At 39.7% G+C, this 24,839-nt stretch overlaps 2 protein-coding genes and 4 pseudogenes across 2 annotated transcripts; all 6 read right to left on the bottom strand.

Moving 5' to 3' along the window:
• Positions 1 to 2,764: 2,764 nt before the first annotated feature.
• On the bottom strand, positions 2,765 to 3,847 carry LOC121524308 (lactose-binding lectin l-2-like). The gene has a single exon (XM_041809642.1). It carries the CDS (start codon positions 3,795 to 3,797, stop codon positions 3,315 to 3,317), a length of 483 nt encoding a protein of 160 aa, XP_041665576.1. The 5' UTR covers positions 3,798 to 3,847; the 3' UTR covers positions 2,765 to 3,314.
• A 550-nt stretch (positions 3,848 to 4,397) lies between these two features.
• On the bottom strand, positions 4,398 to 5,723 carry LOC121524346 (annotated as a pseudogene).
• Positions 5,724 to 7,458: 1,735 nt separating this feature from the next.
• Positions 7,459 to 7,944, bottom strand: LOC121524479 (lactose-binding lectin l-2-like). Its single transcript, XM_041809898.1, has one exon. It carries the CDS (start codon positions 7,942 to 7,944, stop codon positions 7,459 to 7,461), a length of 486 nt encoding a protein of 161 aa, XP_041665832.1.
• Positions 7,945 to 11,816: 3,872 nt separating this feature from the next.
• LOC121524513 lies at positions 11,817 to 12,314 on the bottom strand (annotated as a pseudogene).
• A 3,813-nt stretch (positions 12,315 to 16,127) lies between these two features.
• On the bottom strand, positions 16,128 to 16,650 carry LOC121524198 (annotated as a pseudogene).
• Positions 16,651 to 20,498: 3,848 nt separating this feature from the next.
• On the bottom strand, positions 20,499 to 21,002 carry LOC121524559 (annotated as a pseudogene).
• Positions 21,003 to 24,839: the final 3,837 nt, after the last annotated feature.

The raw sequence follows: 24,839 nt of genomic DNA, 5'->3' as shown, positions 1-24,839 counted from the left end.
AATGTGATATCAAAAGGCCATTTTTGTAATGAAAATTCCATTATAATCTACATTATTATGAGTTTTATTACTATATAAGGAATTATAGAAGTTATTTTCTCATGTTTTTATACTACTTCTTTGTTATTACACCAGCTGTGTGCCTTTGCAGAAGTATGTCATGTCATCTTAACCACATGCTCATCCTGTTAGTTCAAACCGTTGACCCCTTCCAGATAATGAACTTTGCTCTTAATGTTTCAAGTGCTTGTGTAAAACTGCATATAGATTTGTGTTGTTACTGTTATGTGTGAGATGGGTTTAAAAGAAAATGTGTCTGAACGAAGGAATGCAACCCAGGAGGTACTTTGAGACAGGGAGGCTGCGGATTCAAGGACGTTCAACCTGTTAAATCAAAGTGAAGACTTCCTCTCCTCAAACTCCCTGGGGGCTGTTATTCTTCACTAATATCTGCTTTCTAGGACTATGCTGACTTAAGTATACGCCCATTCATGAAAAAACTGTAACCGTGCATCCTTATATCACTGTGTTCACACGTCTTTTCTCCAATTGGGAGGAAGTTGCATCTTATGACTGTAAACTTTCCAATCCCTTGCAAGTAAAAGTCTTATAAGACAGCTTACTCTCTTGTCATTTTTCTACACTGGCACCACGGTCAGAGGTGGACGAAAGGAATTTTTCTGACAGTTTTACCTTAACACCATGACCTGAAAACTGACCCAGATACATCACTTAAAAACCTTGGCTGTGTTGATTTATGACAGCTGCAATCAGTTATTATAAGAATACAGGAATAGACTGTTATTTATTGTTTAACTTTTAAAAACTTGTTAATTTCAAACTTAATTTCAAACAATTACAGTTGAAAAAAAATCCTTTTTATTCTCTTTTATCTTCATTCAGTACCCCATCATGACAATGTGAAGGTAGAATTTTAGACTTTTTTGCAAATTAATTTAAAAAAATGGAAATATCAAATTGATTTAAGTATTAACCACAGCTGAGATTTTATGTTTTTTTTTTTCTATAGAAATTCCAGGATGCTTTATCTTTTGTGTCTTTATGCTTTCAGTTTAAATTTTAAGATAAATGGTAAAAATCCATCAGAAGCTTTGAAAGATCCATAAAAATGTTATCAGATTCTCTGATAGTGATACTGAGATTTTCAGTTGAAAGAACTCATAACTCTTGATTTTACTGTTATAGTGGAAGGTTTTAGGGAAATACAGTGAGTTTTCCAGGATTCACCTCATACAGTCATGGACGAAAATATTGGCACCCCTGGAATTTTTCCAGAAAATACATCATTTCTCCCAGAAATTGTTGCAATTACAAATGTTTTTGATATACGCATGTTTATTGCCTTTATGTGCATTGGAACAACACAAAAAATCCAAAGAAAAAAGACAAAATTGACATAATTTTACACAAAACTCAAAAAATGGGCCAGACAAAATTATTGGCACCCTCAACTTAATATTTGGTTGCACAGCCTCAGAAAAAAATAACTGAAACCAATCACTTCCTATAACCATCAACAAGCTTCTTACACCTCTCAACTGGAATTTTGGACCACTCTTATTTTGCAAACTGCTCCAGGTCTCTGAGATTTGAAGGGTGCTTCTTGCAACAGCAGTTTTAAGATCTCTCCATAGGTGCTCAATGGGATTTAGATCCAGACTCATTGCTGGCCACTTCAGAGCACTCCAGCGCTTTGTCTCCAACCATTTCTTGGTGCTTTTTGAGGTATGTTTGGGGTCATTGTCCTGCTGGAACACCCATGACCTCTGACACACACCCAGCTTTCTGACACTAGGCCCTACATTGTGGCCCAAAATTTTTTGATAGTCTACAGATTTCATGATTCCGTGCACACAGTCAAGGCACCCAGTGCCAGAGGCAACAAAATAACCCCAAAACATCTTTGAACTTCCACCATGTTTGACTGTAGGTACTGTGTTCTTTTCTTTGTAGGACTCATTTTTTTTTCTGTAAACAGTAGAAAGACGTGCTTTTCCAAAAAGCTCTACTTTAGTCTCATCCGTCCACAAAATGTTCTTCCAGAAGGATTGATGCTTACTCAGGTACATTTTTGCAAACTCCAGTCTGGCTTTTTTATGTCTCTTTGTCAGCAGTGGGGTTCTCCTCGGTCTCCAGCCATAGTGCTTCATCTCATTCAGATGACCACGTATGGTCCCAGCTGACTCTTTTGCACCCTGAGTCTGCAGGACAGCCTGAATTTGTGTGGAAAATGACTGAGGATGTTTATCCACCATTCCAACTATTCTGCATTTCATTCTTTTGTCAGTTTTTCTCTTCCGTCCAGGGAGATTAACCACAGTTCCATGGGTTATAAACTTCTTGATTATATTACGCACAGTGGACAAAGGAATTTAAAGATCTCTGGAGATGGTCTTGTAATCTTGAGATTGTTCATATTTTTCCACAATTTTGCTTCTTAAGTCCTCAGACAATTCTGGGCTCTTCTTTCTCTTCTCCATGCTTGGTGTGACACACACAGGCACACAACACAAAGGTTGAGTCAACTTTTAGACATTCTAACTGGCTTCAGGTGTGATTTCTAGATTGCCAGCACCTGTTACTGCCACAGGTGAGTTTAAATGAGCATCACATGCTTGAAATAAAATGATTTACCTACAGTTTTAAAAGGGGGACAATAATTTTGTCTGGCCCATTTTTGAGTGTTTTGTAAAATTATGTCAGTTTTGTCTTTTTTCGTCAGATTTTTTGTGTTGTTCCAATGCACATGAAGGAAATAAACATCTATACCAAAAACATTTGTAATTGCAACAATTTCTGGGAGAAATGGTGCATTTTCTGGAAAAATTCCAGGGGGGCCAATATTTTTGTCCATGACTGTATAATCATGAGTCTAGGGGGCTTTAATTTATAGCCTAGATGTCATTTGGAATAAAAATTACAATATCACCTGTGAAGAATTGCATCTTTTGTGTTGTTTTGTGTTTCCACTTAGTACAACCTAAACAGAATGTACTGGCATTAGTTCTCTCTGTAATGTCTATTTCATAAAAAATGTGAACTGGGTAGCTTTTGTTATTCATTAATTTATTGTATCAGTAGTGGCCAGTCAGATTTAAAGAACAGCCTGAACCCATACCAGCTCCTGGCACACAGATAATTCCAATAATTCTAAAGAATTTTCTTTGATCCACCATTCAAGCAGCAGATATTTGTGAGGATACACATTGCTTGACTTGCCTGTGAACATACAGAGGCACAGATGAATGTGTGTACTTAAACAATCCCTGTTTAGAGTAGATTCAACATCTTCTCTAATAACAAATGCGGGTTGCACAAACAAAAGCGTAACTGTTGCTGCATGGTGTGTCATTCCATCTCAAGAGACTGCACCAGTTCATGTGTGCACAGTTCTCAATTCCTCTGGCATTGTTTGGCTCGCCTGGACACCAAAACGTAAAGTTGACTGCTGTGCCATCTGACCAGCTTCCTCCACTGCTGTGGACGTCACTGAGTCCAATCCAGGCCGGTTTCTGAGTAGGGTCATGGCTTTTGACAAGGCTTTTGACAAAAGCCTGCTCCTCCAGGCTGTGGATGGACACCAGGTTGGCTCTCTGTGACACACAGTAGAGCTCTGCATCAATCCAGGTCTTAGGAGTGGCGACGTAATTGTAGCAGCGGTCGTTGAAGCTGAACCAGAACTCGGGACAGCTTTCATGCTGTACCAGCAAATCAGGTTCATCTGAAGTAGGTGGAGCAGCCAGAGCCAGGCCGAACAAGAAGAGGAGCAGCAGCATGATGAACGCTCTGTCTGTCTTTGGAGGACTTGATCTTTTCTGTGAGGGGATATCAGCAATCTTTCAAGTGCTCACAAATGTCCTTCCTTTTATACGCTTCAGGGTGGGAGCTTACAGGCAGTGTGATATCAAAGGTCATTTTAATTTGACAAACACCATGATCTGAAATCCCTCCCATATATGTTACATAAAAACCATGGCTGTGTTGGTTTGTGGCAGCTGTAATTAATCATAATCTAAAAAATACAGTAAAAGACTTCTGTTCATGGTGTACCTTTCAAAAACCTGTTAATTTCAAACTTCCTAAACAAAGTAAAACATAACATCTTAGTCAAAACCAGTATTCACAACTTAACCAGAGAAAACAACCACAAACAACACTCAACATCAGATGATTTCACATACCATAACAATGCTCGACCTTTTGCCAGTTAGTCTAATTAGTTGTTAAATGCAGCTGTTTTTCATTTGTACCACTTTTCAGTGTTTTGTTACCCAGTCCATACTTTTTTGAAATGTGTTGCTGCAATCAAATTTCAAATGAGCTAAAACAAGCTGTGAATAAAATACAAATTACAAAAATACAAAGACTGGCATAATCATTGTGTTTTTATTTACATTTTACACGGCGTCCCAACTTTTTTTTGTAATTGGGGTTGTACATGACAACAGTGTTGGGAGTGTTGTATACACCTTTTGAACATTAACAGAGAAAACATTTTTACAGTATAAAATAAGTCTTGTTTTGATGTTTTTGAGTCAAAATGTGTTGAAGAAGTGTGTTTGTGGTGGAGTCTTGTGATCTGTCATTTTCTGGGGGGATGATTTTATATCATACACTGTTATCAGAATTGATTAAATACTGAGGTTATCTGCATTTATCTTATATTAGTATGTCTATGTAGGCAGTGAGTTTTCAAAACAAACTTTATGAAACAGCTTTGATGACTGACAGAAAGGCCAGTATGGATTTATGAGGTTAGAAACAAAAAACAAGACATCATCTGCATACAGAGTAATCTTTTATAAACTAGATGGTATATTTTCAATTTATCCATGGAAGAAAGAACTTTTTAAACATTTTACATTCCATTTGATCATACAGAGAAAAACAGCCTCTGATATGACACAGTTAAGACAGAACTGCAATCACTCTCCAGTCCAGTGTCCTTTGGACCAGGTTTCTTAGTTTTGGCAGAGTTTTAAACGAGTAAATAAACAAGTCTGAACAAACAGGCTTTTCATGGTTTCCAGTCATGCACTTTCGTGGTAGAAAAATCACTTCCCAGCACTTGAGATAAATTTGAACCTAGTGTCAGTGATATAATTGAAGATTATTTAACACCTTTTTAAATAATGCTATATTTATTCAGTGTATTAATCTGTATCAGGCCAAATTTTATAACATTGAATCAAACAACCTTCTAGTTGCTATGGACAAATTTTGCAGGAGGCGCAGACAAAAGCCCTTGTTGTGGAGCAGTCAATATCGTTCCATTTCATTTCTGTATTACTATGTTCATATGCACAGTGTTCCTTTCCTTCAGCGTTGTTTGGCTCTTCTTCAAACCAAAAGACAAAGCCGACTGCCGACCCATCAGACCACATCCATTGACCTATCCAGGCCGATCCGTGAGCTTGATCGACGCGATTTGACAAAGTTCTGCTCCTCCAGACTGTGAATTGACACCAGGTTGGTTCCCACTGACACACAGTGGAGCTCTGCATCGGCCCAGGTCATGGGAGTGGAGACGTATTTGTAGCAGCGGCTGTTGAACCTGAACCAGAAGGCGTCGCAGTGACCCCTCTGTAGCTGCGCTGTCTGTTCATCTGAAGGACACACAGCAGCCAGAGCCAGAGCAAACAAGAAGAGGAACAGCAGCATGATGGTGTGGCAGTCTCTCTGTCTTTGGAGAACTTTGTAACGGTATCATCAGCGAACAAAGACACTAAAAGATCCTGTTTCATTGATATGCCTCAGAGAGGGTGTTGGCTGTGTTGGTGTGATATCATTGGTCAAACTCACCTGGTAAACTCTTTTATTTACAGACAATAAAAAGTGACTGAGCATGAGACAAAAAAGACCACAAGCTGACCCCCAGGATGTCACATAAAACCTGTAATTTATTTGTTTCAGTTAAATCTGACAGCTTGGCTTCAGCTGTCAGAGGGTTGAGGAGACACCAGGAATGGACTGTTTTCTTCATTTACAACTGATAAATAAGAACAACATACCAAACATGAGCATATATTTATACTTCAACAATATTACAACAGTACAAAGCCTTCAGTGTGTCCTCTCTTGAGTCGGGATTTTTTTCTATCATGCAAACAACAATACAGTCATGACAACAGCAGAGAAAACACTACAGACAACTTCCTGTTGGTTTCCTGTCCATGGGCGCACGCTCTACTGCTGCCCTCTAGTGGCCATAAAACAGAACAAGTAGTTTCTACATTTCAAACAACAAACATCTTTCCTGCAAATTTGGGCAATATTAATTCAACACAGCCAAAATGGCTTGAAAATTAAAAAAAAAAACTAAATGGCACATGTCGAGGATCTCTTTAGGGTTAAGACGACACCAGATTTACCACATCATTTTCTCCTCTGCATATTTCTTAATTCTGTTTTCTGGGGGCTGGATGGGAACATGTGAGGGGCCTGACATCCCCCTCAGGCCATCAGTTGATGATCACTGCTATAAGCTTTAATCTTTATATGACACCTGATAAAATAATGAAAAAAAAAATTGTGACTGGTAGATTATTTAATCCAACAGCTACAGGGGCAGGTAAACAACAAAAGTTGAACTCCAACCCTGATCTGGACACCCATGTGGTTCAACCTCTGCATGTTTTGTCCTCTAGAAACAACAGTAATAGGATTATAACCTCTGTGTGCACCAGTCTTAAAAAAGAATGAAATGTAGTTTTAAATGTGTTTTATTCTGTGATGCAGATGAACTGTTGTAGAGTTTGCTTTGATTTTAATCTCTGGCAGCTGTTGTATTGTGTCTTCATGTCCAGGGATCATACTAACTTTATTACTCCAAAACAGGCCTTTTCTATTACTTTACATGTCTTTCAATATGTTTATAAAATGCTAAATTTATTTGTTTTGGTACATTTTTTTAAACAATTCATTGATCCCCGATAAGCCTCCATTTGAGCGGATGAAGTGATAGATTTAAGATCTAAAATGCAACAACCTCAACCAACCAAAGTGCATTACAGGCTTCATGTGTTATCTACTAAAATACAAAATAAACATTATTAGTATCAAAAGACTGCATAAATAAGGGACTGTATTCTTATTGATTTCAGCACATTTAATCTGCTCAGTACAGTTCATTAGTAAGACTCTGAAATATTGTTTTATCATTTACAGCAGCAGACATTTAGGAGGACTCACAGTTCTCTGTCTTTGCCTGTGGAAACACAGAGGCACTGACGTATCTGCATGATGATGACATCAATAATCTACGGTGGCCTGGAAGTGCAGAACCAAATTTCAGACACTGTAATTTTGTATCACTCTTTGTAAATTTGTTTCAAGCTTTGTAAAAGTTTTTCAGACTTTGTAATTTTGTATGGCACTTCCAGGCCACCGTAACAATCCCTTAAGCAAATGATAAATCACTCAGTAGAATTATCCACATTAACACATTGTGCGAGCTTCACAAACAAAAGGAAGCACGACGGCACACGACATGTCATTCCATTTCAAGTCTGGGCCGAAGTTAATGTGTGCACAGTGTTCATTCCCACTACCATTGTCTGGCTGTCCTGTGTGCCAAAAGGCGAAGTTGACTGCAGACCCATCTGACCAAAACCAGGTTCTTTCTTTGTGGATGTCACTAAATCCGATCCAGGTGAATCTCTCAGCAGGGTCAAAGTTCTTGACAAGGCTTCTGACAAAATTCTGCTCCTCCAGACTGTGGATGGACACCAGGTTGGCTCTCTCTGACATACAGTGGATCTCTGCATCTGCCCAGGTCATGGGAGTGGAGACGTACTTGTAGCAGCGGCCGTTGAAGCTGTACCAGAACAGAGGACAGCCTCCACGCTGGAGCTTGAAGTCAGGATCTTCTGAAGGAGGTGCAGCACCCAGAGCCAGGCCGAACAAGAGGAGGAGCAGCAGCATGATGATGTCTCAGTCTCTCTGTCTTTGGAGGACTTGATCTTCTCTGTGAGGTGATATCAGCAATCTTTAAGTGCTTACACATGTCCTTCCTTTTATATCCTTCAGGGTGGGAGCTTACAGGCAGTGTGATATCAACGGTCATTCTGACTTGAAATCTCTCCCATAGATGTAACATAAAAACCTTGGCTGTGTTGATTTATAGCAGTTATAATTCATTATTACAGGAATACAGTAAAAGATTGTTGTTCATTGTGTGCCTTTTAAAATGTGTGAATTTCAAACTTCCTCAACATAATAAAACCTAAAATCTTAGTCAAAACTATAAAAGAAAATTATCCATTTAGATTCTCTGTTTAAAAAGTGTGCATTCAGAAAGCTTCAGACCCCCTCCATTTTTTTCATCTTTCTTATGTTGCAGTCTGATGCTACAGTTGAGAAAAAAAATTAATTTATTTTATCTTCAATTTGTACACTGGAATAACTTTTTTCTTTCAACAGGCCAAGCCCACGTCTCAGATCTAAGGGAAGAGAAAGACGACTGCAAACAAATGCATGTTTCAATCAATTCTCTTCGTTTTAATGCAAGATGACACAAGTTTATATACAATGTGACAAACACATATTGGGTACATGCTGAGTCATCACACCTTTTCCACAGGTGGTGATTGTGGAGCAGCAGCCGATCAAAGCTGCTGTCTCAATGCACTGCCGTAATAATGAAAGTAATATAATATGTGGGTGGTTGAACCTGGAAACCCTCATAAAATATGTGGCAATTATGTCATAGCTGATGTGAGTTTCTATTACACACAGTTGGTAGAGATTCAGAATAAACTTTCAGAAAATGATTTAAACAATGTTCCCACTAGGGTGCAGATGGCCTAGTGGTTTAAAAGGAACCCTGCATGATCAGACAAAATCACCTTATTGGATAGATATTTGTGTCGTTCATATTTATATTGAACTAAAAAAACTCACTAGATATCTGCATTTTAAGAGAATTTGAGCTGATAAACTCAGCAGAGGCCGCCATGTTTGAGTCTGTAGTGGTAGTGTGACGTCACTCGCCTTGCTGTTCCTATGCCTAACTGTCATCCACCAACCATCCACTACTCTCCATCTGGACCATCCAGGGTTGCACAGCACTCATCAATAAACAAGACTGTTTGGAAATGAGTCTTCATGTATTTCTAGGCCTACTGCAACCGTTTCTGCTTGTGAGCATTGGATAGAGGTGGCCGAATAGTAGGTTTATACATGACTGCAAGCATCTGGAGGATCCTACACCTTGAGGTTGATGGGACTTTAGAGGCACCAGCAGCTTCAAATACCTGTTTGCTGCTTTGTAATGACATTTTAGCATCTGCTCTCTTAGGCCCTGTCCACACAGAGACAAATTCAGGAGTATACGCAAAGGTTTTTTGTTGTATCGACGTTTCATTACACGGAAATGGTGTTTTGGGCGACTGTAAACTAAATCCTGTCGACTACCATTTGTGTGGACGGCCAACTGCATCTTTCTTGAAACGATTACGTCACACATAGCGTAGCTCTCTTGAGACACCTGTGCAGGTTCGGCCAAAACAACAATGGTGGATTCCAGGGTTGTGTTCGAGCTGCAGAAGCTACTGAGCTTGTTATGGCTTTTACAGCAAAATCTGATGCTCCTTTACCACCACCGTGAAATGCATACACCAAATGTTCTAAAATCCAACTTGGAGAACAACAGGAAGGGCAACTAGAATAAAGTTTGAGTCAGGCTTTTGTGATCTTCTCTCTTTTGGTGCATTTCCGTGGCAGCAATACAGCACCACGTACAGGCTTGGCGTATGCACTACAGCGTTTTCAGCGGTTCCATGCTTACGGGAGTATTTTCTGAAACGATCCCTTCTTTGTGGAAAATTTTTTCAAAACGAAACGGCAATATATTGTTTTCGTCTCCGTGTGGACAGGGCCTTAATCCGATGAATATGTCTGGCAGAAACCTTCCTCATTATGTCTTCATCTGCACTACCATCTCAGCATTGAATCAACCACAAATTTCTTCACAGTGTGATGACCACGCTTAAGTTTTCCTGAAATATCTAATGTTTTCATACCTTGTCCAAACCATTGCACTATTTGACACTTTTCGGCAGCAGAGAGATCCTTTTTCTTTCCCATACTGCTGAAGCCTGTGACCTGCTTAATAGTGTGGAACATCCTTCTTAAGTAGTTTTCCTTTAATTGGACTCACCTGGCAGAGATTGATTTCAGTGATCCAAAGAACCCTGAGACACAATACCATTCATGTGTTTGACTGAAAAACAAGAAATGAAATGTTTATGAATCCAATTTGCATAATAATTTAGAACGTGGTGTAAGTTAGTAAATGTGTGAAAAAGCTGTTGACAGGCAGACAGGCTACAGCTCCTGCTATCACGGAGCAATCACTATCTTAAAGTCGTTAAGAACACAGCACTGGTCCGACATTTGCTCACTTTCCTCCTCTCTAGTTTCAGCCAGAAGACCCAGAACTATTCTTTGACACCCTGTCGTCATTTGAGAATAACAGAGCATGTCTTGAATTATGTTTTTTTGATTGTTTAAGGCGCTCAATAAAGTAAAACGGCTTTTATTGTGTTGTTACCGATGTTTTCTAACCTACCACCATTCAATCTGAGGGCTTGTTTTCCCAAAAGGGGGCGTGGCCACATTGGACAGAGGGAAGTGTCATTGCACTGCTCTGATCTATGGAAAGCAGTTTAGACAGGCTAGACACATCAATGGTGTATTGCTGCCTTCTACTGTTTATTATTCAAATGTTCAATAGTTAATCATATTAACTATATTATAAAACAGTTTTAGTTTAGTCACGTTGTCCTGTGGGCAGGTGCTGGAAAATTAAACTGGTATCTCCATAAAACTTCTCAGCAGATGGAAGCATGAAGGTCTCTAAAATCCCTGATGGCCGACAGCGTTGACTCTGGACTTGATAAAGACCAGTGGACCAACAGCAGCAGATGACATGGCACCCCAAACCATCACTGACTGTGGACACCGAAAACACCAGACTTCACCTTGGATACTGTGCCTCTCTGATCTTCCTCCAGACTCTGGTCATTTTGATTTCCAAATGTTCATTTATTTACTTAGTTTTGGCAGAGTTTTAAACAATTAAATAAACAAGTAAATGTATGATCTGTGATGTAGATGCACTGCTGTAGAGTTTGCTTTGATTATAATTGCTGACAATCCCTTGTATTGTGTCTACATGCCCAGGGATCATATTAACTTTATTACTCCAAAACAGGCCTTTTCTTTTACTTTACATGTTTTTTGATATATGTTTATAAAATGCTAAATTTCTTTCTAAAGAAATCTACAATATTTGAGCAGATGAATTGAAAGATTTAAGATCTCAAACGCAACAACCTCAACCAACCAAAGTGCAATGCCTATTATTACCTATTACCTATCATCTACTAAAAATACAAAACAAACATTATTAGTATCAAATGACTGCATATATGAGAGACTGTATTCTTTTTTATTTCAACACATATATTCTGCTCAGTACAGTTCATTAGTAAGACTCTGAAATATTGTTTTATCATTTACAGCAGCAGACATTTAGGAGGATTCACAGTTCTCTGTCTTTGCCTATGGAAACACAGAGGCACTGATGTATCTGCATGATGATGACATCAATAATCTACGGTGGCCTGGAAGTGCAGAACCAAATTTCAGACACTGTAATTTTGTATCACTCTTTGTAAATTTGTTTCAAGCTTTGTAAAAGTTTTTCAGACTTTGTAATTTTGTATGGCACTTCCAGGCCGCCGTAACAATCCCTTAAGCAAATGATAAATCACTCAGTAGAATTATCCACATTAACACATTGTGCGAGCTTCACAAACAAAAGGAAGCACGACGGCACACTCCTCGTCATTCCATTTCAAGTCTGGGCCGTTAATGTGTGCACAGTGTTCATTCCCACTAACATTGTCCGTTGTCCTGTGTGCCAAAAGGCAAAGTTGACTGCAGACCCATCTGACCAAAACCAGGTTCTTTCTTTGTGGATGTCACTAAATCCGATCCAGGTGAATCTCTCAGCAGGGTCAAAGTTCTTGACAAGGCTTTGACAAAATTCTGCTCCTCCAGACTGTGGATGGACACCAGGTTGGCTCTCTCTGACATACAGTGGATCTCTGCATCTGCCCAGGTCATGGGAGTGGAGACGACTTGTAGCAGCGGCCGTTGAAGCTGTACCAGAACAGAGGACAGCCTCCACGCTGGAGCTTGAAGTCAGGATCTTCTGAAGGAGGTGCAGCACCCAGAGCCAGGCCAAACAAGAGGAGGAGCAGCAGCATGATGATGTCTCAGTCTCTCTGTCTTTGGAGGACTTGATCTTCTCTGTGAGGTGATATCAGCAATCTTTAAGTGCTTACACATGTCCTTCCTTTTATATCCTTCAGGGTGGGAGCTTACAGGCAGTGTGATATCAACGGTCATTCTGACTTGAAATCTCTCCCATAGATGTAACATAAAAACCTTGGCTGTTTTGATTTATAGCAGTTATAATTCATTATTACAGGAATACAGTAAAAGATTGTTGTTCATTGTGTGCCTTTTAAAATGTGTTAATTTCAAACTTCCTCAACATAATAAAACCTAAAATCTTAGTCAAAACTATAAAAGAAAATTATCCATTTAGATTCTCTGTTTAAAAGTGTGCATTCAGAAAGCTTCAGACCCCTCCATTTTTTCAACTTTCTTATGTTGCAGTCTGATGCTACAGTTGAGAAAAAATTTATTCTCTTTTATCTTCAATTTGTACACTGGAATAACTTTTTCCTTTCAACAGTCCAAGCCCACGTCTCAGATCTAAGGGAAGAGAAAGACGACTGCAAACAAATGCATGTTTCAATCAATTCTCTTCGCTTTAATGCAAGATGACACAAGTTTATATACAATGTGACAAACACATATTGGGTACATGCTGAGTCATCACACCTTTTCCACAGGTGGTGATTGTGGAGCAGCAGCCAATCAAAGCTGCTGTCTCAATGCACTGCCGTAATAATGAAAGTAATATAATATGTGGGTGGTTGAACCTGGAAACCCTCATAAAATATGTGGCAATTATGTCATAGCTGATGTGAGTTTCTATTACACACAGTTGGTAGAGATTCAGAATAAACTTTCAGAAAATGATTTAAACAATGTTCCCACTAGGTGCAGATGGCCTAGTGGTTTAAAAGGAACCCTGCATGATCAGACAAAATCACCTTATTGGATAGATATTTGTGTCGCTCATATTTATATTGAACTAAAAACTCACTAGATATCTGCATTTTAAGAGAATTTGAGCTGATAAACTCAGCAGGAGGCCGCCATGTTTGAGTCTGTAGTGGTAGTGTGTGACGTCACTCGCCTTGCTGTTCCTATGCCTAACTGTCATCCACCAACCATCCACTACTCTCCATCTGGACCATCCAGGTTGCACGGCACTCATCAATAAACAAGACTGTTTGAAAATGAGTCTTCATGTATTTCTAGGCCTACTGCAACCGCTTTCTGCTTGTGAGCATTGGATAGAGGTGGCCGAATAGTAGGTTTATACATGACTGCAAGCATCTGGAGGATCCTACACCTTGAGGTTGATGGGACTTTAGAGGCACCAGCAGCTTCAAATACCTGTTTGCTGCTTTGTAATGACAATTTAGCATCTGCTCTCTTAGGCCCTGTCCACACAGAGACAAATTCAGGAGTATACGCAAGGTTTTTGTTGTATCGACGTTCATCCACACGGAAATGGTGTTTTGGGCGACTGTAAACGAAACTGTAATCGACTACCATTTGTGTGGACGGCCAACTGCATCTTTCTTGAAACGACACGCCACACATAGCGTAGCTCTCTTGAGACACCTGTGCAGGTTCGCCAAAACAACAATGGTGGATTCCAGGGTTGTGTTCGAGCTGCAGAAGCTACTGAGCTTGTTATGGCTTTTCCAGCAAAATCTGATGCTCCTTTACCACCACCGTGAAATGCATACACCATATGTTCTCAAATCCAACTTGGAGAACAACAGGAAGGGCAACTAGAATAAAGTTTGTGTCAGGCTTTTGTGATCTTCTCTCTTGGTGCATTTCCGTGGCAGCAATACAGCACCACGTACAGGCTTGGCGATGCACTACAGCGTTTTCAGCGGTTCCATGCTTACGGGAGTATTTTCTGAACGATCCTCTTTGTGGAAAACTTTTTCAAAACAAAACGGCAATATATTGTTTTCGCCTCCGTGTGGACAGGGCCTTAATCCGATGAATATGTCTGGCAGAAACCTTCCTCATTATGTCTTCATCTGCACTACCATCTCAGCATTGAATCAACCACAAATTTCTTCACAGTATGATGACCACGCTTAAGTTTTCCTGAAATATCTAATGTTTTCATACCTTGTCCAAACCATTGCACTATTTGACACTTTTCGCAGCAGAGAGATCCTTTTCCTTTCCCATACTGCTGAAGCCTGTGACCTGCTTAATAGTGTGGAACATCCTTCTTAAGTAGTTTTCCTTTAATTGGACTCACCTGGCAGAGATTGATTTCAGTGATCCAAAGAACCCTGAGACACAATACCATTCATGTGTTTGACTGAAAACAAGAAATGAAATGTTTATGAATCCAATTTGCATAATAATTTAGAACGTGGTGTAAGTTAGTAAATGTGTGAAAAAGCTGTTGACAGGCAGACAGGCTACAGCTCCTGCTATCACGGAGCAATCACTATCTTAAAGTCGTTAAGAACACAGCACTGGTCCGACATTTGCTCACTTTCCTCCTCTCTAGTTTCAGCCAGAAGACCCAGAACTATTCTTTGACACCCTGTCGTCATTTGAGAATAACAGAGCATGTCTTGAATTATGTTTTTTTGATTGTTTAAGGCGCACAATAAAGTAAAACGGCTTTTTATTGTGTTGTTACCGATGTTTTCTAACCTACCACCATTCAATCTGAGGGCTTGTTTTCCCCAAAAGGGCGTGGCCACAGTGGACAGAGGGAAGTGTCATTGCACTGCTCTGATCTATGGAAAGCAGTTTAGACAGGCTAGACACATCAATGGTGTATTGCTGCCTTCTACTGTTTATTATTCAAATGTTCAATAGTTAATCATATTAACTATATTATAAAACAGTTTTTAGTTTAGTCACGTTGTCCTGTGGGCAGGTGCTGGAAAATTAAACTGGTATCTCCATAAAACTTCTCAGCAGATGGAAGCATGAAGGTCTCTAAAATCCCTGATGGCCGACAGCGTTGACTCTGGACTTGATAAAGACCAGTGGACCAACAGCAGCAGATGACATGGCACCCCAAACCATCACTGACTGTGGACACCGAAAAACACCAGACTTCACCTTGGATACTGTGCCTCTCTGATCTTCCTCCAGACTCTGGTCATTTTGATTTCCAAATGTTCATTTATTTACTTAGTTTTGGCAGAGTTTTAAACAATTAAATAAACAAGTAAATGTATGATCTGTGATGTAGATGCACTGCTGTAGAGTTTGCTTTGATTATAATTGCTGACAATCCCTTGTATTGTGTCTACATGCCCAGGGATCATATTAACTTTATTACTCCAAAACAGGCCTTTTCTTTTACTTTACATGTTTTTTGATATATGTTTATAAATGCTAAATTTCTTTCTAAAGAAATCTACAATATTTGAGCAGATGAATTGAAAGATTTAAGATCTCAAACGCAACAACCTCAACCAACCAAAGTGCAATGCCTATTATTACCTATTACCTATCATCTACTAAAAATACAAAACAAACATTATTAGTATCAAATGACTGCATATATGAGAGACTGTATTCTTTTTATTTCAACACATATATTCTGCTCAGTACAGTTCATTAGTAAGACTCTGAAATATTGTTTTATCATTTACAGCAGCAGACATTTAGGAGGATTCACAGTTCTCTGTCTTTGCCTATGGAAACACAGAGGCACTGATGTCTCTGCATGATGATGACATCAATAATCTACGGTGGCCTGAAGTGCAGAACCAAATTTCAGACACTGTAATTTTGTATCACTCTTTGTAAATTTGTTTCAAGCTTTGTAAAAGTTTTTCAGACTTTGTAATTTTGTATGGCACTTCCAGGCCGTAATAATCCCTTAAGCAAATGATAAATCACTCAGTAGAATTATCCACATTAACACATTGTGCGAGCTTCACAAACAAAGGACGCACGACGGCACACTCCTCGTCATTCCATTTCAAGTCTGGGCCGAAGTTAATGTGTGCACAGTGTTCATTCCCACTAACATTGTCCGGCTGTCCTGTGTGCCAAAAGGCAAAGTTGACTGCAGACCCATCTGACCAAAACCAGGTTCTTTCTTTGTGGATGTCACTAAATCCGATCCAGGTGAATCTCTCAGCAGGGTCAAAGTTCTTGACAAGGCTTCTGACAAAATTCTGCTCCTCCAGACTGTGGATGGACACCAGGTTGGCTCTCTGACATACAGTGGATCTCTGCATCTGCCCAGGTCATGGGAGTGGAGACGCACTTGTAGCAGCGGCCGTTGAAGCTGTACCAGAACAGAGGACAGCCTCCACGCTGGAGCTTGAAGTCAGGATCTTCTGAAGGAGGTGCAGCACCCAGAGCCAGGCCAAACAAGAGGAGGAGCAGCAGCATGATGATGTCTCAGTCTCTCTGTCTTTGGAGGACTTGATCTTCTCTGTGAGGTGATATCAGCAATCTTTAAGTGCTTACACATGTCCTTCCTTTTATATCCTTCAGGGTGGGAGCTTACAGGCAGTGTGATATCAACGGTCATTCTGACTTGAAATCTCTCCCATAGATGTAACATAAAAACCTTGGCTGTTTTGATTTATAGCAGTTATAATTCATTATTACAGGAATACAGTAAAAGATTGTTGTTCATTGTGTGCCTTTTAAAATGTGTTAATTTCAAACTTCCTCAACATAATAAAACCTAAAATCTTAGTCAAAACTATAAAAGAAAATTATCCATTTAGATTCTCTGTTTAAAAAGTGTGCATTCAGAAAGCTTCAGACCCCCTCCATTTTTTCAACTTTCTTATGTTGCAGTCTGATGCTACAGTTGAGAAAAAAATTATTCTCTTTTATCTTCAATTTGTACACTGGAATAACTTTTCCTTTCAACAGTCCAAGCCCACGCCTCAGATCTAAGGGAAGAGAAAGACGACTGCAAACAAATGCATGTTTCAATCAATTCTCTTCGCTTTAATGCAAGATGACACAAGTTTATATACAATGTGACAAACACATATTGGGTACATGCTGAGTCATCACACCTTTCCACAGGTGGTGATTGTGGAGCAGCAGCCAATCAAAGCTGCTGTCTCAATGCACTGCCGTAATAATGAAAGTAATATAATATGTGGGTGGTTGAACCTGGAAACCTCATAAAATATGTGGCAATTATGTCATAGCTGATGTGAGTTTCTATTACACACAGTTGGTAGAGATTCAGAATAAACTTTCAGAAAATGATTTAAACAATGTTCCCACTAGGGTGCAGATGGCCTAGTGGTTTAAAAAGGAACCCTGCATGATCAGACAAAATCACCTTATTGGATAGATATTTGTGTCGTTCATATTTATATTGAACTAAAAACTCACTAGATATCTGCATTTTAAGAGAATTTGAGCTGATAAACTCAGCAGGAGGCCGCCATGTTTGAGTCTGTAGTGGTAGTGTGACGTCACTCGCCTTGCTGTTCCTATGCCTAACTGTCATCCACCAACCATCCACTACTCTCCATCTGGACCATCCAGGGTTGCACGGCACTCATCAATAAACAAGACTGTTTGAAAATGAGTCTTCATGTATTTCTAGGCCTACTGCAACCGTTTCTGCTTGTGAGCATTGGATAGAGGTGGCCGAATAGTAGGTTTATACATGACTGCAAGCATCTGGAGGATCCTACACCTTGAGGTTGATGGGACTTTAGAGGCACCAGCAGCTTCAAATACCTGTTTGCTGCTTTGTAATGACATTTTAGCATCTGCTCTCTTAGGCCCTGTCCACACAGAGACAAATTCAGGAGTATACGCAAAGGTTTTTTGTTGTATCGACGCTTTCACACGGAAATGGTGTTTTGGGCGACTATTGTAAACGAAACTGCAATCGACTACCATTTGTGTGGACGGCCAACTGCATCTTTCTTGAAACGACACGTCACACATAGCGTAGCTCTCTTGAGACACCTGTGCAGGTTCGCCAAAACAACAATGGTGGATTCCAGGGTTGTGTTCGAGCTGCAGAAGCTACTGAGCTTGTTATGGCTTTTACAGCAAAATCTGATGCTCCTTTACCACCACCGTGAAATGCATACACCATATGTTCTCAAATCCAACTTGGAGAACAACAGGAAGGGCAACTAGAATAAAGTTTGTGTCAGGCTTTTGTGATCTTCTCTCTTTTGGTGCATTTCCGTGGCAGCAATACAGCACCACGTACAGGCTTGGCGTATGCACTACAGCGTTTTCAGCGGTTCCATGCTTACGGGAGTATTTTCTGGAACGATCCCTTCTTTGTGGAAAACTTTTTCAAAACAAAACGGCAATATATTGTTTTCGTCTCCGTGTGGACAGGGCCTTAATCCGATGAATATGTCTGGCAGAAACCTTCCTCATTATGTCTTCATCTGCACTACCATCTCAGCATTGAATCAACCACAAATTTCTTCACAGTATGATGACCACGCTTAAGTTTTCCTGAAATATCTAATGTTTTCATACCTTGTCCAAACCATTGCACTATTTGACACTTTTCGCAGCAGAGAGATCCTTTTCCTTTCCCATACTGCTGAAGCCTGTGACCTGCTTAATAGTGTGGAACATCCTTCTTAAGTAGTTTTCCTTTAATTGACTCACCTGGCAGAGATTGATTTCAGTGATCCAAAGAACCCTGAGACACAATACCATTCATGTGTTTGACTGAAAAACAAGAAATGAAATGTTTATGAATCCAATTTGCATAATAATTTAGAACGTGGTGTAAGTTAGTAAATGTGTGAAAAAGCTGTTGACAGGCAGACAGGCTACAGCTCCTGCTATCACGGAGCAATCACTATCTTAAAGTCGTAAGAACACAGCACTGGTCCGACATTTGCTCACTTTCCTCCTCTCTAGTTTCAGCCAGAAGACCCAGAACTATTCTTTGACACCCTGTCGTCATTTGAGAATAACAGAGCATGTCTTGAATTATGTTTTTTTGATTGTTTAAGGCGCACAATAAAGTAAAACGGCTTTTTATTGTGTTGTTACCGATGTTTTCTAACCTACCACCATTCAATCTGAGGGCTTGTTTTCCCCCAAAAGGGGGCGTGGCCACATTGGACAGAGGGAAGTGTCATTGCACTGCTCTGATCTATGGAAAGCAGTTTAGACAGGCTAGACACATCAATGGTGTATTGCTGCCTTCTACTGTTTATTATTCAAATGTTCAATAGTTAATCATATTAACTATATTATAAAACAGTTTTTAGTTTAGTCACGTTGTCCTGTGGGCAGGTGCTGGAAAATTAAACTGGTATCTCCATAAAACTTCTCAGCAGATGGAAGCATGAAGGTCTCTAAAATCCCCTGATGGCCGACAGCGTTGACTCTGGACTTGATAAAGACCAGTGGACCAACAGCAGCAGATGACATGGCACCCCAAACCATCACTGACTGTGGACACCGAAAACACCAGACTTCACCTTGGATACTGTGCCTCTCTGATCTTCCTCCAGACTCTGGTCATTTTGATTTCCAAATGTTCATTTATTTACTTAGTTTTGGCAGAGTTTTAAACAATTAAATAAACAAGTAAATGTATGATCTGTGATGTAGATGCACTGCTGTAGAGTTTGCTTTGATTATAATTGCTGACAATCCCTTGTATTGTGTCTACATGCCCAGGGATCATATTAACTTTATTACTCCAAAACAGGCCTTTTCTTTTACTTTACATGTTTTTTGATATATGTTTATAAAATGCTAAATTTCTTTCTAAAGAAATCTACAATATTTGAGCAGATGAATTGAAAGATTTAAGATCTCAAACGCAACAACCTCAACCAACCAAAGTGCAATGCCTATTATTACCTATTACCTATCATCTACTAAAAATACAAAACAAACATTATTAGTATCAAATGACTGCATATATGAGAGACTGTATTCTTTTTTATTTCAACACATATATTCTGCTCAGTACAGTTCATTAGTAAGACTCTGAAATATTGTTTTATCATTTACAGCAGCAGACATTTAGGAGGATTCACAGTTCTCTGTCTTTGCCTATGGAAACACAGAGGCACTGATGTATCTGCATGATGATGACATCAATAATCTACGGTGGCCTGGAAGTGCAGAACCAAATTTCAGACACTGTAATTTTGTATCACTCTTTGTAAATTTGTTTCAAGCTTTGTAAAAGTTTTTCAGACTTTGTAATTTTGTATGGCACTTCCAGGCCGTAACAATCCCTTAAGCAAATGATAAATCACTCAGTAGAATTATCCACATTAACACATTGTGCGAGCTTCACAAACAAAAGGAAGCACGACGGCACACTCCTCGTCATTCCATTTCAAGTCTGGGCCGAAGTTAATGTGTGCACAGTGTTCATTCCCACTAACATTGTCCGGGTTGTCCTGTGTGCCAAAAGGCAAAGTTGACTGCAGACCCATCTGACCAAAACCAGGTTCTTTCTTTGTGGATGTCACTAAATCCGATCCAGGTGAATCTCTCAGCAGGGTCAAAGTTCTTGACAAGGCTTCTGACAAAATTCTGCTCCTCCAGACTGTGGATGGACACCAGGTTGGCTCTCTCTGACATACAGTGGATCTCTGCATCTGCCCAGGTCATGGGAGTGGAGACGACTTGTAGCAGCGGCCGTTGAAGCTGTACCAGAACAGAGGACAGCCTCCACGCTGGAGCTTGAAGTCAGGATCTTCTGAAGGAGGTGCAGCACCCAGAGCCAGGCCAAACAAGAGGAGGAGCAGCAGCATGATGATGTCTCAGTCTCTCTGTCTTTGGAGGACTTGATCTTCTCTGTGAGGTGATATCAGCAATCTTTAAGTGCTTACACATGTCCTTCCTTTTATATCCTTCAGGGTGGGAGCTTACAGGCAGTGTGATATCAACGGTCATTCTGACTTGAAATCTCTCCCATAGATGTAACATAAAACCTTGGCTGTTTTGATTTATAGCAGTTATAATTCATTATTACAGGAATACAGTAAAAGATTGTTGTTCATTGTGTGCCTTTTAAAATGTGTTAATTTCAAACTTCCTCAACATAATAAAACCTAAAATCTTAGTCAAAACTATAAAAGAAAATTATCCATTTAGATTCTCTGTTTAAAAGTGTGCATTCAGAAAGCTTCAGACCTCCATTTTTTCAACTTTCTTATGTTGCAGTCTGATGCTACAGTTGAGAAAAAAATTATTCTCTTTATCTTCAATTTGTACACTGGAATAACTTTTTCCTTTCAACAGTCCAAGCCCACGTCTCAGATCTAAGGGAAGAGAAAGACGACTGCAAACAAATGCATGTTTCAATCAATTCTCTTCGCTTTAATGCAAGATGACACAAGTTTATATACAATGTGACAAACACATATTGGGTACATGCTGAGTCATCACACCTTTTCCACAGGTGGTGATTAGAGCAGCAGCCAATCAAAGCTGCTGTCTCAATGCACTGCCGTAATAATGAAATTAATATAATATGTGGGTGGTTGAACCTGGAAACCCTCATAAAATATGTGGCAATTATGTCATAGCTGATGTGAGTTTCTATTACACACAGTTGGTAGAGATTCAGAATTAACTTTCAGAAAATGATTTAAACAATGTTCCCACTAGGTGCAGATGGCCTAGTGGTTTAAAAGGAACCCTGCATGATCAGACAAAATCACCTTATTGGATAGATATTTGTGTCGTTCTCATATTTATATTGAACTAAAAACTCACTAGATATCTGCATTTTAAGAGAATTTGAGCTGATAAACTCAGCAGGAGGCCGCCATGTTTGAGTCTGTAGTGGTAGTGTGACGCCACTCGCCTTGCTGTTCCTATGCCTAACTGTCATCCACCAACCATCCACTACTCTCCATCTGGACCATCCAGGGTTGCACGGCACTCATCAATAAACAAGACTGTTTGAAAATGAGTCTTCATGTATTTCTAGGCCTACTGCAACCGCTTTCTGCTTGTGAGCATTGGATAGAGGTGGCCGAATAGTAGGTTTATACATGACTGCAAGCATCTGGAGGATCCTACACCTTGAGGTTGATGGGACTTTAGAGGCACCAGCAGCTTCAAATACCTGTTTGCTGCTTTGTAATGACATTTTAGCATCTGCTCTCTTAGGCCCTGTCCACACAGAGACAAATTCAGGAGTATACGCAAAGGTTTTTTGTTGTATCGACGTCATTCACACGGAAATGGTGTTTTGGGCGACTGTAAACGAAAATCCGTGAATCGACTACCATTTGTGTGGACGGCCAACTGCATCTTTCTTGAAACGACACGCCACACATAGCGTAGTTTCTTGAGACACCTGTGCAGGTTCGCCAAAACAACAGTGGCGGATTACAGGGTTGTGTTCGTGCTGCAGAAGCTACTGAGCTTGTTATGGCTTTACAGCAAAATCTGATGCTCCTTTACCACCACTGCCAAAAGCACACACCATATGTTCTTAAATCCAACGCAGAGAACAACCAGAAGGGCAGCTAGAAGAAAGTTTGTGTCAGTTTTCTGTGATCTTCTTCTCTCTTTTGGTGCATTTCCGTGGCAGCAATACAGCACCATTTACAGGCTTGGCATATGCACTACAGCGTTTTCAGCGGTTCCGTGCTTACGGAGTATTTTCTGGAACGATCCTTCTTTGTGGAAAACTTTTTCAAAACAAAACGGCAATATATTGTTTTCTCCGTGTGGACAGGGCCTTAATCCGATGAATATGTCTGGCAGAAACCTTCCTCATTATGTCTTCATCTGCACTACCATCTCAGCATTGAATCAACCACAAATTTCTTCACAGTATGATGACCACGCTTAAGTTTTCCTGAAATATCTAATGTTTTCATACCTTGTCCAAACCATTGCACTATTTGACACTTTTCGGCAGCAGAGAGATCCTTTTCCTTTCCCATACTGCTGAAGCCTGTGACCTGCTTAATAGTGTGGAACATCCTTCTTAAGTAGTTTTCCTTTAATTGACTCACCTGGCAGAGATTGATTTCAGTGATCCAAAGAACCCTGAGACACAATACCATTCATGTGTTTGACTGAAAACAAGAAATGAAATGTTTATGAATCCAATTTGCATAATAATTTAGAACGTGGTGTAAGTTAGTAAATGTGTGAAAAAGCTGTTGACAGGCAGACAGGCTACAGCTCCTGCTATCACGGAGCAATCACTATCTTAAAGTCGTTAAGAACACAGCACTGGTCCGACATTTGCTCACTTTCCTCCTCTCTAGTTTCAGCCAGAAGACCCAGAACTATTCTTTGACACCCTGTCGTCATTTGAGAATAACAGAGCATGTCTTGAATTATGTTTTTTTGATTGTTTAAGGCGCACAATAAAGTAAAACGGCTTTTTATTGTGTTGTTACCGATGTTTTCTAACCTACCACCATTCAATCTGAGGGCTTGTTTTCCTCAAAGGGGGCGTGGCCACATTGGACAGAGGGAAGTGTCATTGCACTGCTCTGATCTATGGAAAGCAGTTTAGACAGGCTAGACACATCAATGGTGTATTGCTGCCTTCTACTGTTTATTATTCAAATGTTCAATAGTTAATCATATTAACTATATTATAAAACAGTTTTTAGTTTAGTCACGTTGTCCTGTGGGCAGGTGCTGGAAAATTAAACTGGTATCTCCATAAAACTTCTCAGCAGATGGAAGCATGAAGGTCTCTAAAATCCTGATGGCCGACAGCGTTGACTCTGGACTTGATAAAGACCAGTGGACCAACAGCAGCAGATGACATGGCACCCCAAACCATCACTGACTGTGGACACCGAAACACCAGACTTCACCTTGGATACTGTGCCTCTCTGATCTTCCTCCAGACTCTGGTCATTTTGATTTCCAAATGTTCATTTATTTACTTAGTTTTGGCAGAGTTTTAAACAATTAAATAAACAAGTAAATGTATGATCTGTGATGTAGATGCACTGCTGTAGAGTTTGCTTTGATTATAATTGCTGACAATCCCTTGTATTGTGTCTACATGCCCAGGGATCATATTAACTTTATTACTCCAAAACAGGCCTTTTCTTTTACTTTACATGTTTTTTGATATATGTTTATAAAATGCTAAATTTCTTTCTAAAGAAATCTACAATATTTGAGCAGATGAATTGAAAGATTTAAGATCTCAAACGCAACAACCTCAACCAACCAAAGTGCAATGCCTATTATTACCTATTACCTATCATCTACTAAAAATACAAAACAAACATTATTAGTATCAAATGACTGCATATATGAGAGACTGTATTCTTTTTTATTTCAACACATATATTCTGCTCAGTACAGTTCATTAGTAAGACTCTGAAATATTGTTTTATCATTTACAGCAGCAGACATTTAGGAGGATTCACAGTTCTCTGTCTTTGCCTATGGAAACACAGAGGCACTGATGTATCTGCATGATGATGACATCAATAATCTACGGTGGCCTGGAAGTGCAGAACCAAATTTCAGACACTGTAATTTTGTATCACTCTTTGTAAATTTGTTTCAAGCTTTGTAAAAGTTTTTCAGACTTTGTAATTTTGTATGGCACTTCCAGGCCGTAACAATCCCTTAAGCAAATGATAAATCACTCAGTAGAATTATCCACA

The sequence above is a fragment of the Cheilinus undulatus genome, linkage group 16, assembly GCF_018320785.1.
Source record: "Cheilinus undulatus linkage group 16, ASM1832078v1, whole genome shotgun sequence".
Taxonomy (NCBI): domain Eukaryota; kingdom Metazoa; phylum Chordata; class Actinopteri; order Labriformes; family Labridae; genus Cheilinus; species Cheilinus undulatus.
This window is presented reverse-complemented; position numbering and strand designations above follow the sequence as displayed.

Bases quoted from the DNA above. Each gene is read 5' to 3' on its own strand.
- LOC121524479 (XM_041809898.1), bottom strand. From the start codon at position 7,944: ATGCTGCTGCTCCTCCTCTTGTTCGGCCTGGCTCTGGGTGCTGCACCT.
- LOC121524308 (XM_041809642.1), bottom strand. From the start codon at position 3,797: ATGCTGCTGCTCCTCTTCTTGTTCGGCCTGGCTCTGGCTGCTCCACCT.